Raw genomic sequence first — 16,077 nt, 5'->3', positions numbered from 1 at the left:
TTCTGAGAATATGAACATGATCTGGAATCTACACTTGATACAGTACATCGTTTGTACTGCTCTGCCAAGGGATTTGTTTGGAGGGCACATGATAAGGCTTATAGGAAGAAGCAACAAGGTATTGCAGTTATAGATGTTGGTTGCAAAGATGTTGCTGCTTGGCTTGATGCCATGCAACCTACAAAAGTACAGGGATATTTACTTCCTCATCCTCCATACATATTAGGCATTTCAGTAACACTCGCTCCAGGGAAAAATGCTTCACATTTAACAATGACCAGTGTGCACTTGGGTCTCAATGTCATTTTGGACACTATTGACTGCAATGTGGAGCAACTCACCGCATAAAGGACTGTCTGTACTTTCCATGGAACTACTCCCAGATACACTGCATCTAGAGGAGGTCAGAAGTAGAGCACTGTTTCGGGTTAAGTGTGGTGCCATGGCAAAATTGTTTTTATGGTACCCAGCTTGGGAGGAAATTATCAAATATTCTCACTGTTAAATGTTATGCATTTTATGGCAACCCGTCGCTTCCTGTCTAGTCATGTTTGGCTTAACTGATTTACCTAGCTTAGCAGACAGGGAAATGCTTGCACAGTACAACTTGATGTTGGAACCACTCATCACCTGTAAAGGATTTGGACCTTCTCCCATTACAAGGTGCTTTTGCCAGAAGGCCCCAATCATAGGCTAAAGGTTTCTGTCATAGGTCTGTGTGTTCAGTTTTGTGGCAGGTGGCAATACTATAGTAACTAGACATCCAGTTAAAATAATATAATAATTTTAAATAAAAGCTGACCTTTTACTCACCAGTACTTGTGTCTGATCTCATTAATTAGAGATTAAGCTTATAATTAATTATATGTTAAGTGATTACTGCTGAATAAGGGGGCTGAGGGCTATCATTTGGCAATAGGGTGTTCAACAACATCACTGCTTTTATTTTATTCTCAAGATTGTGGAACAAAACTCAAGTTTTCTGCAAGATTTAGAGGTAAATTTACTAAAAGTTGCTTTTCAAAGCCACCGTGTCTTCAGTACTTTCAGCCCCTGAATTTAAATGGTCAATAATATTAAATACAAAACATGCCCGGTTTTTGAAATTTTATATTACTGCCCCTTTAAACCCGGTTGGTGAAAGTGCTGAAGATGCTGAAGACATGCTTGTACACTAACACCCAGGGGCAGGAAGTTATTTATTTGCCCAGAGCACCACAGAAAGCAATGACTAGGTCTTTTTATTAGTATAAATGCAAATTGTAAATTTATTGCACAAACAGTTCATACCATGTATGTTGTACTTCTGTGGATGTAAAGGGCACTAACTAACTTCCACTTATTAGTTTCCTAATTGATTGTGTTATTTGTGTAACATGGTTCTACAGAAAATGCATGCCAAACAACACACATTTCTGTTAGGACAATACCGAGATTAATTGACTAAGTCCTATGTACAGTACATTAAGCATGCACTAAATGTTTAAATCTCTCAGACATCATGGAAATTGCAATGCTGAGGAAGATAAATGCCTTTATGCATTAGGTCCACCTTTGAGCTATACCATCAGCGAGGCAGAGTACAGTATATACTCGTAAGTGGATTTAGCAAATGTCCACAGAATTATTTTTAGAATCTCAGCTTAGTGATGAAAAGTAGAGTTGTAGTTTGAACAACTTATATGGGGCAAGCTTTTGAATCTCAGATGCAGATTCTCATTTTGGGTTGAGGTCTACTGAGGGCAGTATGAAGCTGCACAATGATTGCTTCTATACAATTCTAACATAAATGCTGATGAAAAGTATCATATCATAACATAATACAGTCCTAACCTAAATTCTAATTAAATGTATCGCACCATAACACAAATAAGGTAACATGCTATATAATAATAATAATAATAATAATAATAATAATAATACATAACACAATGGCTTAATTATAGGGAAACAAAATGTACACGTGAACACAATAATATTATAATATACTGCACTGTAAAATAGCACAATATATAATAATAATGCATAAATCATACAAAGTGCAATGAGGTATGTGAACCCACAATTATAATCTTTGTCCTGGATCCAAAAAGGTTCCAAAAAGGATCTGGTATCTAGGCATGTTATACACTCCCAATAAGCAGCATATTATACAATGTAATAAAGTACCTCTAACTAATGTAGCATCAACAAATGATACAGCCGGCAATTGCACTGGATTCTACTTTATACATATTGATACAGCCCTTACAAATTTGTACATAATTTTCAAAAATGTAATCCCCATTCTCAGACAAAAAAACAAAAACAAACAAACAAACAAACATGGATGCAAACAAGGATGGACACCACCTCATTAGCTTGTTTTATCAATTACAATTGTACTGCTGGAGTCAAAGTGAACATCACTGTGTATATGGCGCTTAAACCTCTCTAATCCTGAAAAGGCTTTATGTGGATTTAGATGCATACAGGATCTTCTACTCATTACCTCCTTGAGCTTTAGTGTTGTAGGACAATAAGAAAGGTGTACATTTAATTTCTGGTTCTCTAGATTTTGCTCAATATGGGCAATAGCAAAAGTGGTGCCCTATCTAAAGAGATTTTGGAAGAATTGCAGTTGAATACTAAATATACACAGGAAGAATTATGTACCTGGTATCAGTCCTTTTTGAAAGAGTGCCCAAGTGGAAGGATTTCTAAGAAGCAGTTTGAAAGTATCTACTCCAAATTTTTTCCAGATGCGGACCCGAAAGCTTATGCTCACCATGTCTTCAGAAGCTTTGATGCCAATAATGATGGCACATTGGACTTTAAGGAATATATGATCGCTCTGCACATGACCTCATCTGGTAAAACCAACCAAAAGCTAGAGTGGGCATTTTCCTTATATGATGTGGATGGAAACGGAACCATCAATAAACAAGAAGTGCTTGAAATAATCACGGTACAGTATTATTACATTCACCCACATTCTTTGTTGCAGGCACATCAGTAATAAAGAGAATGACTGAAATATTTTAGAATATACCACAATTAGCATGTGTAGGTTGTTCAAAGTATTAATAGAACAGAGTTTATTTGGTGAAAAGTGCACCCAAATAAATAAATATATATATATATATATATATATATATATATTTATTTATATATATATATATCTATATATATATATATATATATATATATATGTATACATACACACACACACAAACACACACACAGTCCATAGCAGCCGGCACTCCAACTCTAAGAAACAGCAGGTCTCCGTGCGCCAGTGTTAAGACAGCATACACTCCTCAGGAAATCACGGCACTGGAGACTAGTTGCACAAGAAAGTATTACTTGTATTGTTGGTAGAGGCACATTTCGGAGCTACTGCTCCGTCCTCAATACCATACAAGACTTGGATATCCAAATCTTGTATGGTATTGGGGACGGAGCAGTAGCTCCGAAACGTGCGTCTACCGACAATACAAGTAATACTTTCTTGTGCAACTAGTCTCTAGTGCCATGATTTCCTGAGGAGTATATATATATATATATATATATGTATATATATATATATATTTATTATTATTATTATTTTTAAATAGAGTTAAACTAATCATAGAAAGGTGCTGATTCCCAACTGATCAGTTGCATAGTTATCGTTAAATTCAATGAACTCCATTCCATGTGTAGGTTTAAGATCTGTAGAGCTTACAACCTACAGTATTACGGAAATCTTTGAACTGGATAGTAATCATTTTCTTTATTCAACGTGATGGGTAACAGCAATACAGTAAACAAGAAAAATATATTTTAACAGAGTACTTATTTTAAATATTATCTTCTTTTTAATAATAAAAATACAAGTTAATTATGATTCAATTTAAAATGTAATATAAAAATATAGAACTACAAATAAAATGCAAAAGCATTATTTATAGAAATTGTCTATTGTCAATATATATATTATATGGTTTCTAGTTACTTTTAATACAGACATACAATAACTATTTTGAGCAAACTATATTTTCAAGTTGGATCACACGCATTAAAACAAAAGTTAATTATATTATAATATAATGTTCCTCTCTCTACACTATGTCACATTCCTGTAGAGTTATGCATTGACAAATCTTCATCTTGGTTAATTAAGTCATTACATCAGTAGTAAATCAGATAAGTTATGTAAGACAGAAAGTATATAAACTGGAAATAGTTACATAATTGACTAGTCATTTTTTTATGTCTTCTCATTTGTAGACTTCAATTTATTGCTTTTTGATTTAGGAATACTAACAATTCATTTAATTTAACATATATAGTAAATACCTATCTCTTTCTGTACTGTAATGGAAAAGTTATATTTCTTGCATCGCATTTTTCTTTCTTACTTTTTTTTTAAAATTGTCTTTGTAAAAGATAGTTGTTTTTAAAAGATGAAAGTAATGTTTGCTTTTAGATAATTTCTGTATATATTTTAAGTCACCATGGCTTCTTTTGTGCCAGTTTATTTACTTTTGCAGATTTTGATAAACTAAAGTTAGATTTTTTTTTAAAATATCAATATGCAGTGTAGTGACTATTGACCTTTTAATAAAAAAATAATAATTCAGTGCAAAGAGAAAAAATATTTTAACAGAAAAAAGACACTATGGACCTATTTATCAAGTGTTGGAGAGTGATAAAAAGCACGGTGCTAAAGTACCAGCCAATCAGCTCCTACTGTAACTGCCATGTTACAGGTTGTGTTTGAAAAATGACAGGAGTTGATTGGTTAGTACGTTATCACCATGCTATTTATCACTCACCAAGGCTTGATAAATCTGGACATATATTTGACGGGATGTACTGTAGTCAAAAGGTCAACAATAAAAATGTTGACATAATGTCCACATTCCGAGAATGTGGAAAGATGAAATGTCAACATTGCCAGAAAGTCAAGATTGGGGTCAGGGCCATCTTAACAGCATTGTAGGCCCTGGGCAAAGCAATGCACTAAGGTATACCCACCCATTCACAGGAATACATAAAAATCACAATTTACCATTCATGTGGTCTTGCACCTTCTCTTCACATGCTTCCATACAGTGAATGGCTCTCAGCCATCCACCAATCAGCACGCTGACCATCATTCACTGTCTCGCTGCAGGCTGGGAGGTAGGTAGAGAATGCTGGACAGCATTCTTTACCTGCCTCCCACAAGCAGCTCCTGGGGCACCAGCCCACCTCTGCTCAAATCCCGTAAAATCATGAGGCCCTGGGCAGCTGCTCAGTGTGCCTATAAAATACATTAAGATGGCCCTGAATGGGGTTAGGCTGCGGGTGGAAGGGTTAGGCTGCATGGTGAGGTTAGGGTTAGGCTGCAAGAGCGGTCCGTGTTAGGCACTAGAGCAGGGGTGGGGAATCGCCAGCCCGCGGGCCGTATAAGGTCCGCAAAGCCACTTGTTCCAGCCCGCTGCTGTGTGTGTGTCAGGGGAGGAGCGCGCAGCTTGCGCCTCTCCTGCTCCTTTGTGATCAGTTCGGCGGTGGCGTGTATCAGCTGTCAGGGCAGAGAGGAGAGCGCAGCTATGTCCGGCAGCAGCGGCTGTAGGATCTCAAAACAGCTGCCGCTTTGTGAGCCAATCAAAGCTTGCGGACCGGAAGCCAATCAGGAGGCACCGCTGCCAGTCCGCGAGCTCTGATTGGCTCACAAACAGGCTGCTGGTTTGAGATCCTGCACGCCGCCGCCCAACATAGCTGCACTCTCCTCCCTGCCTGGCCCCTGACAGCTGAGGCATGCCACCGCCGGACTGAGCACTAAGGGGCAGAAGAGGCACACTGACACACACACACAGTAGCAGCGGTGAGCAGCACAGTGGGGTGGGGGGCATGTGTGGGGTAATATGTATCTGGCACTGTGGGGTAATGTGTATATGGCACTGTGGGGCAATGTGTATCTGGCACTGTGGGGCAATGTGTATCTGGCACTGTTGGGTAATGTGTATCTGGCAATGTGGGGCAATGTGTATCTGGCACTGTTGGGCAATGTGTATCTGGCACTGTTGGGCAATGTGTATCTTGCACTGTGGGGCATATGTGTATCTGGCACTGCACTACTGGGGGCATATGTTTATCATGTCCCATATTTATTGGCCACGCTCTGTGTAGCATGTGGCCACACCCATTTTTTGGTGTGCCCATGCCTTTGGCGCATGCACACAGTACCACTAAGGGGCAAATCTACTGGGGGCATAACCACTGGGGCATAACTACTGGGAGGCAGGCTAATTTTTAAGTTGATATTTTTTGTATGGCCACATAGGATTTTTATAAATATCCAAATGGCCCTTGGAAGAAAAAAGGTTCGCCACCCCTGCACTAGAGGGAGGGTTAGGGCTAGGAGGAGGGTTAGAATAGTGGAGAAATACTTACCAAAATGTTGGAGGATTGGAGGCCTGACCCAGAAGTGATGGTAACATGGCCGCCGGGACCCAGAAGATGCCACTGGAGATGCTGCAGTCACCAGGAGAAGTTAAGTCATCACTGGTACACCAGGACAACATGTTGGCATTTCATCACTGTCTACATGATGAATGTCAACATTATGACCATTTCAACATTCTCATGTTGACATGACAAATTTTCGTCATTATGACTGTTGACATTTTGTACCCACACCATATTTTACACAGGCTTTACATAGCACTAAAATATATTTAACTTATACAATAAACAGTTTGAAATCCTATAGTGTTTTTTTTTTCATTAGCAAATGTCAACTTACTTTCAAATAAATGTTTTTGAAAAGACAAATATTAATGTGCATTTTCCTACAAACTCACAAAATGATTCTGCATACAGTATTTCAATATTGTTGCAAGTCATGAATTTACAAAAACATTTACAAATGTTGCTTACTACTTTTGTGAATAGATAATCTAAAACTTGATAAATGTAATATTGTTTTCACAATAATCGGTAACTCAATTCTATTTCATGATGACCTCTTTGTTTCATAAAATCTTGACGCTCTGGCAATAGCAAAAAATGTGGCTCACAGAATTAGACACTGCCTCATTGGCAGCCATTTCATGCAGTGGCCTCTACCACATTTCCAGACCTTTTTGTCCCCTGCTGCATATTCAGAATTCTCCCATCTATTCCTTCACTCACATTCCAAATGCATTCTATGCAGATTTTCTACCCTTTCTCTGAGCGTGTTTCTGTAATTTATTGTCTTCTGGATTATCCCACCCATTTCTTATAAGGTGACATCAACATTCTGATTGCTGATCCACAAAAATTCTCCACAATTTTTTTAATTCACCTGTCCTAACCTGACAGCACCACATCTTATATTGATACACCCTAACAAAAGCACTTAAGTGGTTCAGCTACAATTTCCTGCCAGTGTAGACCACAAACTTACCGTACCCATTATACACACAGGAAATGTCCTACCATATAAAAACTCTCTCACAAAGTCCTTAGCGAAAGTCAACTTCTGATCACTTCCTCAAAAATATTGATATTTACTGCTCTTGTTGAGATTCTCATTTACACTCTCCTTAGACATTTTCTTTGCTGAAGGACCTACTAATCATTTTGCATCAGGTTTTTATTGCCAACATTAACAGGTTTCTCGGTAACATTCCTACAGTAATTTGATTCTTATGCTACTTATTACACTACTTTTTCTCAGTGTTTATGTCTCTTGATCATCTGTCACTTGGAGGATTCAGTCATAGACCATCCACTCTTCTCTATCTCTACCACTTCTCTTGGAAATTGAATAAGCTCTTATGGGTTTCAGTATAACATTTGTGGATCTATCCTCTCAGGATTCTTCACTGTGTTGGCTCATGTTATATAATATATTTTTGCCATTTCATCTTTCTGCCACCTCAAACTACATCTCTCTATTTCTGATGATGACAACACAGAAATAGCCCTACCATTCAAGCTTCATACGTAGGTGCCATCCTTTAGTCAAAATTATTCCTTTCTTTTACATCTAATCTGTATCCAAATCCTGTTACATGCATCTAAGAAATATGTCCTGTGTATACAGGTCTCTCACTTAAGCAAATGCAAAACCTTTACAAAATCCACTGATAGGGGCTGATTCCTAGTTAGACATATACTATACCTGTCTGCAGAGCATATCTTACATGTTATCACAGTGTGTATGTTTGAGAACTGAGTGCATGGAAAAGTGGTGTCAATCACATCTACACAACCAGATAGACGTAACTGAGTTGCAATGGGAGCATATTGATGTAGGGTGTGTCATTGTAACTGTGGGCTATACGGAAGTGTAAATATGCCTGTTTGGAGTTTTTCATTTGCATCTAGTTAGGGTAGGTGCAGGTGAGCACTGATTATGTTGATGATTACTAGCAAACCAGGCATGTACAGTACATAGGGGTGGTTCCATTGCAAGATGTGTTCAAATCAGCATATGGATGAATGTAAAGTACAGTATATGTGTTTTTCTCTGTGCACACAGTTAGGTGCAACATACAGTACACCCAGTATACTCCCAAAGCCTGCATCAGGCCCATAATCTATTGCAATGCATTCCTTCACTAAGTAGACTCTCACCCCTACCGTCTAAAGTGAAAACAGTGGCCAGACAAATTTACTTGGCAATGTTCTGTTACTACCTCTCCCTCTGCCAATGCCTACAGGGATCACTTTACAGAATCCAATCTAAAATAAGTCTACTAAGCCATTAACAAAACTGCACCAACATTTCTCCCTTCTTTATCTGTCTGGTGAGCCCAAGATATATGCTTCCTACCCTCACTTATTACTTGCACCAATTTCTGATTACAGGTCTTAATTTAGGCTGCATAGATTCTGTACAACAAGACTTTTCTCTAGCCTCCAAACCTTTACATGTACCCTGAAAACAGACATCTTCATGCAAGCTTATTAGCCACTTCTATATGGCATTCTATCTGATTACCCCCCTTCTACACAGATTACTCAAAATTGACATTTTCTCTCTAAATTTACAACATAATGACCACCAGACCAAAATAGCTATGTGGGGGTTCAGTATGTAATCCCGATGGATGGGATGCCGATTGTCAGAATACTGACATCGGCATCCCGGCCATTAAAATCCAGACAGCCCGCAGTTAACACCCTAAACTTCCCCCTCCCTTGTGGGTGCCTAACCCTAAGCCTCTCCGGTGGTGCCTAACCCTCCCTTGTGGGTGCCTAACCTTAACCCATCCTTGTGGGTGTCTAACCCTAACCCTCCCCAGAGGTGTCTAACCCTCCCTTTTGGGTGCCTAACCTCCCCGGGGGTGCCTAACCCTAACCCTCCCTTGGGGTGCCTAATCCTAACCCTCCCTTCCCCGCGACCTAAACCTAACCCTCCCTGCTTGGTGCCTAACCCTAACCTCCCTTCTAAGTGTCTAAACCTAACACTCCCTCCCGGTACCTAACCCTAACCTTCCTGTCCCTACACCCTAACCCACCTTATAATGCCTAAACCTAACCTCCCTCCTCTCCGCGGCAGGATGCACGCACATCCCGCTGAGAGGATGTATGGGATTCAAGGCGTAGATATTTCGACACCGGGAATCCCACCTCTGTCGGCATTTTGATGTCAGGATTCTGACTGCAAGTCGGGATTCCTGCGTCTGTATGTGACCTATCATATGTAGCCTCACTTAACACTAACATTATAACTCCAGTTCTTCCATAAGCTTGCAAGCAGTTCCTTTTTACTTCTTTGTCTGTTAGGTAATACTCAGTCTTGTATTACTTCAGTGAATAAAAGTAACCTTAAAAAATACATTTAAAATTTAATATTATTAACAGTATTTTTTATGTAACTAAATGTTTACGAAGTTGCTCCAATATATGTTGGCATTATTTAGAAATAGATATTAATATTATTACTATCATTATGATGATGATTATTATTATTACTATTATACCCAAGTATACTGTGGTTGTGTGGAGAAAAAAAAGAAAACCTTACTTGCTGGATTTTAACTTGTTACTATCGTGTTAAATTTTATATACGTTTTTTCATTATAATGGTCTTAAGGTATATCACACAGTAATGTATATGCACATAACATATATATTATTATTAACAGTAGGGAATATTTTATGATTGTATATTTTATAATGTACTGAAATATTATGTTTTGTATTAAGATATTTTCAGAAACATGATGAAAGTACATGTGCTGTAACCCCTAGCAATTAATCAGATGTTATCATTAATCAGCCTAGGGCAAGGTAGATTAAGAAGGTAAATCTCTGACTAGTAGCTACCGTTGTCATTTTTAAAAATGATGCAGAAATCGTCTTTGTACTAAATAAAGTAAATAATTTTGATGCAGTATATCAGCAACTTACTATAGCTATAATGTAACAAACATGTAAAATAATAATATATTAAGTTATTTAAACCAAACAGCCTTTGAGGAAAGTGGTGCGAATTGGCTTGGCGAATTGTGTGAAGCAGGTTGCTATTGCTGGTGTTTAAACAATGTGGAATTGTTCATCTGGATGATTTTGATAATGATATTTATTATTAATATAATTATTTTTATTAACATTATTTTGTAAGATTTTTAATCTTGATCCCCAAGAACTTTAGTTACAGTGCCTTGCTAAAGTATACATCCCCTTTGCATTTTTCATATTTTGTTGCCTCACAACCTGGAATTAAAATGAATTGTTTGAAGGTTTGCATCATTTCATTCACAGAATATGCCTACTACTTTGAAGATGTTTTATTTTATTGTGAAGCAAACTACAAATAGGACAAAATAACAAAAAACTTCAGCGTGCATAACTATGCACCCCCACTAAAGTCAGTACTTTGTAGAGCCACCTTTTGCAGCAATTACAGCTGCAAGTCGCTTAGGATAAGTCTCTATGAGCTTGCCACATCTTGATTTTTGCCCATTCCTCAAGGCAAAACTGCTCCAGCCCCTTCATGTTGGATGGTTTCCACTTGTGAACAGCAATCTTCAAGTCTGACCACAGATTCTCAATTGGATTGAGATCTGGGCTTTGACTAGGCCATTCCAACACATGTAAATGTTTCCCATTAAACTACTCGAGTGCTGCTTTAGCAGTATGCTTGGGGTCATTGTCCTGCTGGAAGGTGAACCTCGGTCCCAGTCTCAAATCACAGGCATACTGAAACAGGTTTTGCTCAAGAATATCCCTGTATTTAGCACCATCCATCTTTCCCTTGACTCAAAACAGTTTCCCAGTCCCTGTTGCTGAAAAACATCCCCACAGCATGATGCTGCCACCACCATGTTTCACTGTGGGGATGGTGTTCTTGGGGTGATGGGATGTGTTGGGTTTGCACCAGACATCTCGTAGCGTTTTCTTTGGTGGCCAAAAAGTTCAATTTTAGTCTCATCTGACCAGAGCACCTTCCTCCATACATTTGGGGAGTCGTCCACATGCCTTTTGGCAAACTCAAAACGTGCTTTTTTATTTTTAACACTAAGTAATGGCTTTTTTCTGGCCATTCTTCCATAAAGCCCAGCTCTATGGAGTGTACAGCTTATTGTGGTCACATGCACAGATACACCAGTCTCTACCGTGGAACTCTGCAGCTCCTTCAGGGTTACCTTTGGTCTCTGTGCTGCCTCTCTGATTAATGCCCTCCTGGTCCAGTCTGTGAGTTTTGGTGGCCGGCCCTCACTTGGAAGGTTTGTTGTGGTACCATGTTCTTTCCATTTGAAGATGATGGATTTGATGGTGCTCCGGGGATCATCAAAGATTTGGATATTTTTTTATAACCCAACCCTGACTTGTACTTCTCAACAACTTTGTCCCTGACTTGTTTGGAGAGCTCCTTGGTCTTCATGGTGTGATGCCTCTTGCTTAGTGGTGTTGCAGCCTCTGGGGCCTTTCAGAAAAGGCGTGTTTATACTGACAGATCATGTGACACTTAGATTGCACACAGGTGGACTTCATTTCATTAATTATGTGACTTCTGAAGGTAATTGGTTGCACCATAACTTTTGAGGGCTTCATAGCAAAGGGGGTGAATACATATGCACAGGCCAATTTTAAAAAAAATATTTACAAAAATATTTTTTTATATAAATTTTTTTCATTTCACTTCACCAACTTAGACTATTTTGTGCAGATCCATCACATAAATTCAGATTCAATTTTTTTTTTAAATAACTGGTTGTAATGTAACAAAATAGGTAAAAAACCAAGGGGGGTGAATACTTTAGCAAGGCACTGCATATATCTATTTCAGCATACACCTCGTAAACACATCACAGCTATTTATTCACCTTTACATACAAAAAGGAAGCTAAGCATTGCGTTAAACAAAGTTTAAAGTCCTATTCATCAGAAGCCAACAGACAAAAATACTCTGCTTTAAATCATTTCACAAAAATAGCCACATTCATGCATCCACATTATTTTCAACTACTGTACTGTATAACAGATCGTGATGAAAGAAGCCCAGTGAAATTGACTGGAAATAAACATAATACGATGTAGAGGAGCCAGATGTATTTTTAGGCATATATGCTGTCTTACAGTAACTGATATATTTTACAATTTGGATCTAAGTTATTACTATGGCTCAAAATATATTTACCTATGTTCTACTTATGTGACTGATAAATCATTGCTCTTTTCCAGGCAATATTCAGAATGATTACTGCTGAAGACCAGAAACTCCTGCCAGAGGATGAAAACACCCCAGACAGGCGGACTAATAAAATATGGGATTTCTTTGGAAAGAAAGACAATGGTAAATACTAAATACAATGTGGGGTATAAAGCAGCCACATGTATCTTTAGAGGTGACACAAAGGGGTCTATTGATGAAGTCATGAAAAGAGCGGAGAAGTAAGCCTGTGGAGAAGTTGCCCATGGCAACCAATCAGCTGCTCCGTACAATTGTATATGCAAATTATAAATGTTACTTCAATGCTGATTGGCTGCCATGGACAACTTTTCCACTGTCTCACTTCTGTACATGTTTCACTGCTTCATGAATAGACCGCCATAGTCAGTTACTCTGGACCTGATACTGAGTTATGTAGCAGAAAATCCTCACATTTTACCTGGCATGCCCACAATAAACTGTCTGCTTATCCGGATCATCCCTTCTCAAGTGGACCAGTGGAGGAGTTGCCCATAGCAACCAATCAGCTTCCAAGCAGCATTTCTCAAGTACATTCTATAAAATGATAGCCAAAAGCTGATTAGTTGCTATGGGCAACGTCTCCACTACAGATGGAGACACACTCATCTGGCCTTCTCTGCTGTGCCTAGGTGCACCAAGGTTTATTAACATAAGCCTTTTCATCTATTGTACTCAGCTGCAATACAATGCAGAGAACAATACAGGGGATTAAGGGGGATTAAGTCCGACTGCCCTGGCTCAATTAATCCTATTAAAAGGATAGATGAGCATGGCCCCATCTGTAGTTCACTTCTCCACTGTTTTCAATGCTCGATACATCAACTCTTCTGCAGTCTTTATGCTAATGCAACTGCCGATGGTCTTCCGACTGAGATTCCAACTGACTGTGGCATAAATGCAATTTGGCAAGTACCATCGGTTGCACCGTCAAAACCTGCACCAGGTCAATGTCAAGTGCAGTTTCTCCATCTGAAATTGGCCTCCAGTGTGATCAGTTTAGCGGCATTATATGCAGCCGATGTCAGCAACACAGCCGCATCCAGATAGCCACCCCCGTTATATTCTATTAATGACCACTGAATTCCACAGTCGTGCATCTAATTTTGTTCTGCATCTCTGAGCAGTAACCATTGGGATGCATGCGCAGTGCAACTCAGACACATGAGCAGACTTAAAATATTGGCCACTTTTGTCCGACATTGCTCCTGTGTCTATCTCTGAATCAGACCTTCTGTGTCAGCACAGGCTACATTCTGGTTTAAAAACCGATTGGAGAAAACATGTATTCAAAGTGCGGCCATGTAAAACACTCCATAGATGCCTATGCTCCTATTAGTGTCTCTTACACTCAAGGGATTTACTGGTTAGACCAAAGTGTATATAAGAGCAAAGACGAGTGTTCCAAAATAAACTTATAATCTAGTGAAGTTAATATGTTCAACCATAACCATGCATGTTTGAGGAAACAGTTATCTTAACTTGCAGCCAATAGGCAATATTTGTAGGTGCCCATTTGCATTGTCCGGAGGCTTCCAGCACTGAAGCACTGATATACATAGGACTTTCATAGCTATTGGAACTAGGGTTGGGTTATGATCTACAACAGCCTTGGATCAGTCCACAGCTACTAACAACAGAAATAGAGTTGTACAGAGGGATCCTTACTTCTACCAAAGTCTTTCCTTGACAACCATTTAGCTGTTTTTACTGCACCACAAATATTTAATGGCTGTCTCAGCTAATTGAAGTTCGCTAAGGAAGAGAGTTCAGTTGGTCTCTGTACAGTAAACTGAACTTGTTTGACAATCCCCTAAAGCCCCTCCCATCACATGATTGTAGACTAGGGATGGCCATTGAACGGTTCACCTTTAATGGTGCCATTGGTATACATCAATTGCAGGAATTCATCAACAGAAAACCATCAATGGTTTGAACCATCAATGGGCATCACTACTGTAGGTCACAGGAATGTGGCGGGACAATTACTGGATGAAACAGGGCTATGACATGCAATGGGGACAAGACCGCATCTACTGTATACTGTTACTGGTGAAGAGAAAATAGGACTTCTACCATTGACGGCAAAACTGTCGACTACTGTTGTCAAACCATCGATATCTGTGTAACTTCAATGATTGATGTCCATCCCTATTCTAGCCATGATAACAGCTAGTTTCAGACAACTGACCTCTGTATTTCCTTCAAACAGATAAACTCTCTGAAGGGGAATTCATTCAGGGCATTATGAATAACAAAGAAATCCTCCGTTTGATCCAGTATGAACCTACGAAAGTCAAAGAAAAAATAAAGGAGAAGAAAAACTAACACAAGAGTCAGCAGACTTTTAAAGACTGTGAGGCATTTCTACAATTCCATCAATAAGATAATTGCATATTCTAGGCATGAAGTGGTCTGAAACACTTGTTGTCCTTAAACTTCATTTATACAACGCAATAATACTTGTGTCATGTAACATTGTGCTATCTTTATTATAATTAGGTTAACTAATAATCCGTGGATTGCATCTGTAGTCTTCTTAAACGCTGAAGGTCACAGACAAGAAGCTTGTTGTTGTTTTTTCAACCGATATTCTGGATGTAACACAGCACAAGTTGCTATAGCCACATTGAGAAAAAATACATACTTAGATCTCTTTTAAATTTAAAACTACAGTAATGTAGGCTCTGGTAAAAATATATTGTAATGATATCTGTATTTTACCTAGTTTTGTAGTTGCGCATTATTTTTTTATTTATTTTTTTGTAATGTTATAGTGATAGAGACAGAAAAGTATGGGGCATTTTTTTTATTCTGTTGTACTACTACTGCTACTATTATTTAATAATTATTATTATTGTACTAGTGTAAAAAAGGCATGAGATCGGGTTTAACATAAACAAGACAATTAATATTTAATTTTTCATAACACATAGCATTTATGAATCGCTAAAGAAAATAAGTTCTTTCTATTTTTTAAAAGAGTTACTATAAAATTATCAGTATATAATTAACACTGCCATCCTTTAAATGAAGTTAAATGAAAATTGTTATAATCAACATTCAAAATGGTTTAATCAGAGTTGTTATCGAGCTTGTAAATTGTAAGTATACTAAGCATGACTTTTTTTAAGGGTATAATCACACAGTAGTGTCCGTTAATCACATCACACCGCACAGTAGTATCCCTTATACACGTTACACCACAATAGAGCCCCTTATACACATTACGCCAGGTAGAGCACCTTACACATACCACAGTAGAGCCCGTTATACACATAATGCCAGGTAGAGCCCCTTATACACATTATGCCAGGTAGAACTTCTACAACTCACTCCTACTCATCATTCACCCTACAGTGAAAAATGAGAGTTCAAGTGTGTGTGTGATGGTTACAGAATCACAGACAGCAGCACTTCAGTGCTCATTGAACCCC

General features: G+C 38.4%; 1 protein-coding gene across 1 annotated transcript; it reads left to right on the top strand.

Moving 5' to 3' along the window:
- Positions 1-2,566: 2,566 nt before the first annotated feature.
- Positions 2,567-15,472, top strand: RCVRN (recoverin). Its single transcript, XM_063963622.1, has 3 exons — positions 2,567-2,947; positions 12,634-12,745; positions 14,853-15,472. The coding sequence occupies exons 1-3, from the start codon at positions 2,567-2,569 to the stop codon at positions 14,966-14,968; spliced, it is 609 nt and encodes a 202-aa protein (XP_063819692.1). The 3' UTR covers positions 14,969-15,472.
- The last annotated feature ends 605 nt before the right edge of the window (positions 15,473-16,077 follow it).

Source organism: Pseudophryne corroboree, chromosome 3 (genome assembly GCF_028390025.1).
Source record: "Pseudophryne corroboree isolate aPseCor3 chromosome 3, aPseCor3.hap2, whole genome shotgun sequence".
Classification (NCBI taxonomy): domain Eukaryota; kingdom Metazoa; phylum Chordata; class Amphibia; order Anura; family Myobatrachidae; genus Pseudophryne; species Pseudophryne corroboree.
The sequence above is the reverse complement of the archived record's forward strand: the minus strand, read 5'-3'. Positions and strand labels throughout refer to the sequence as shown.

What these genes read in the sequence shown, in the direction of transcription:
- RCVRN (XM_063963622.1), top strand. Translation starts at nt 2,567, where the DNA reads ATGGGCAATAGCAAAAGTGGTGCCCTATCTAAAGAGATTTTGGAAGAA. An exon ending in AAGTGCTTGAAATAATCACG is followed by an intron (nt 2,948 to 12,633) that starts GTACAGTATTAT and finishes GCTCTTTTCCAG; the next exon opens with GCAATATTCAGAATGATTAC. An exon ending in CTTTGGAAAGAAAGACAATG is followed by an intron (nt 12,746 to 14,852) that starts GTAAATACTAAA and finishes TCCTTCAAACAG; the next exon opens with ATAAACTCTCTGAAGGGGAA.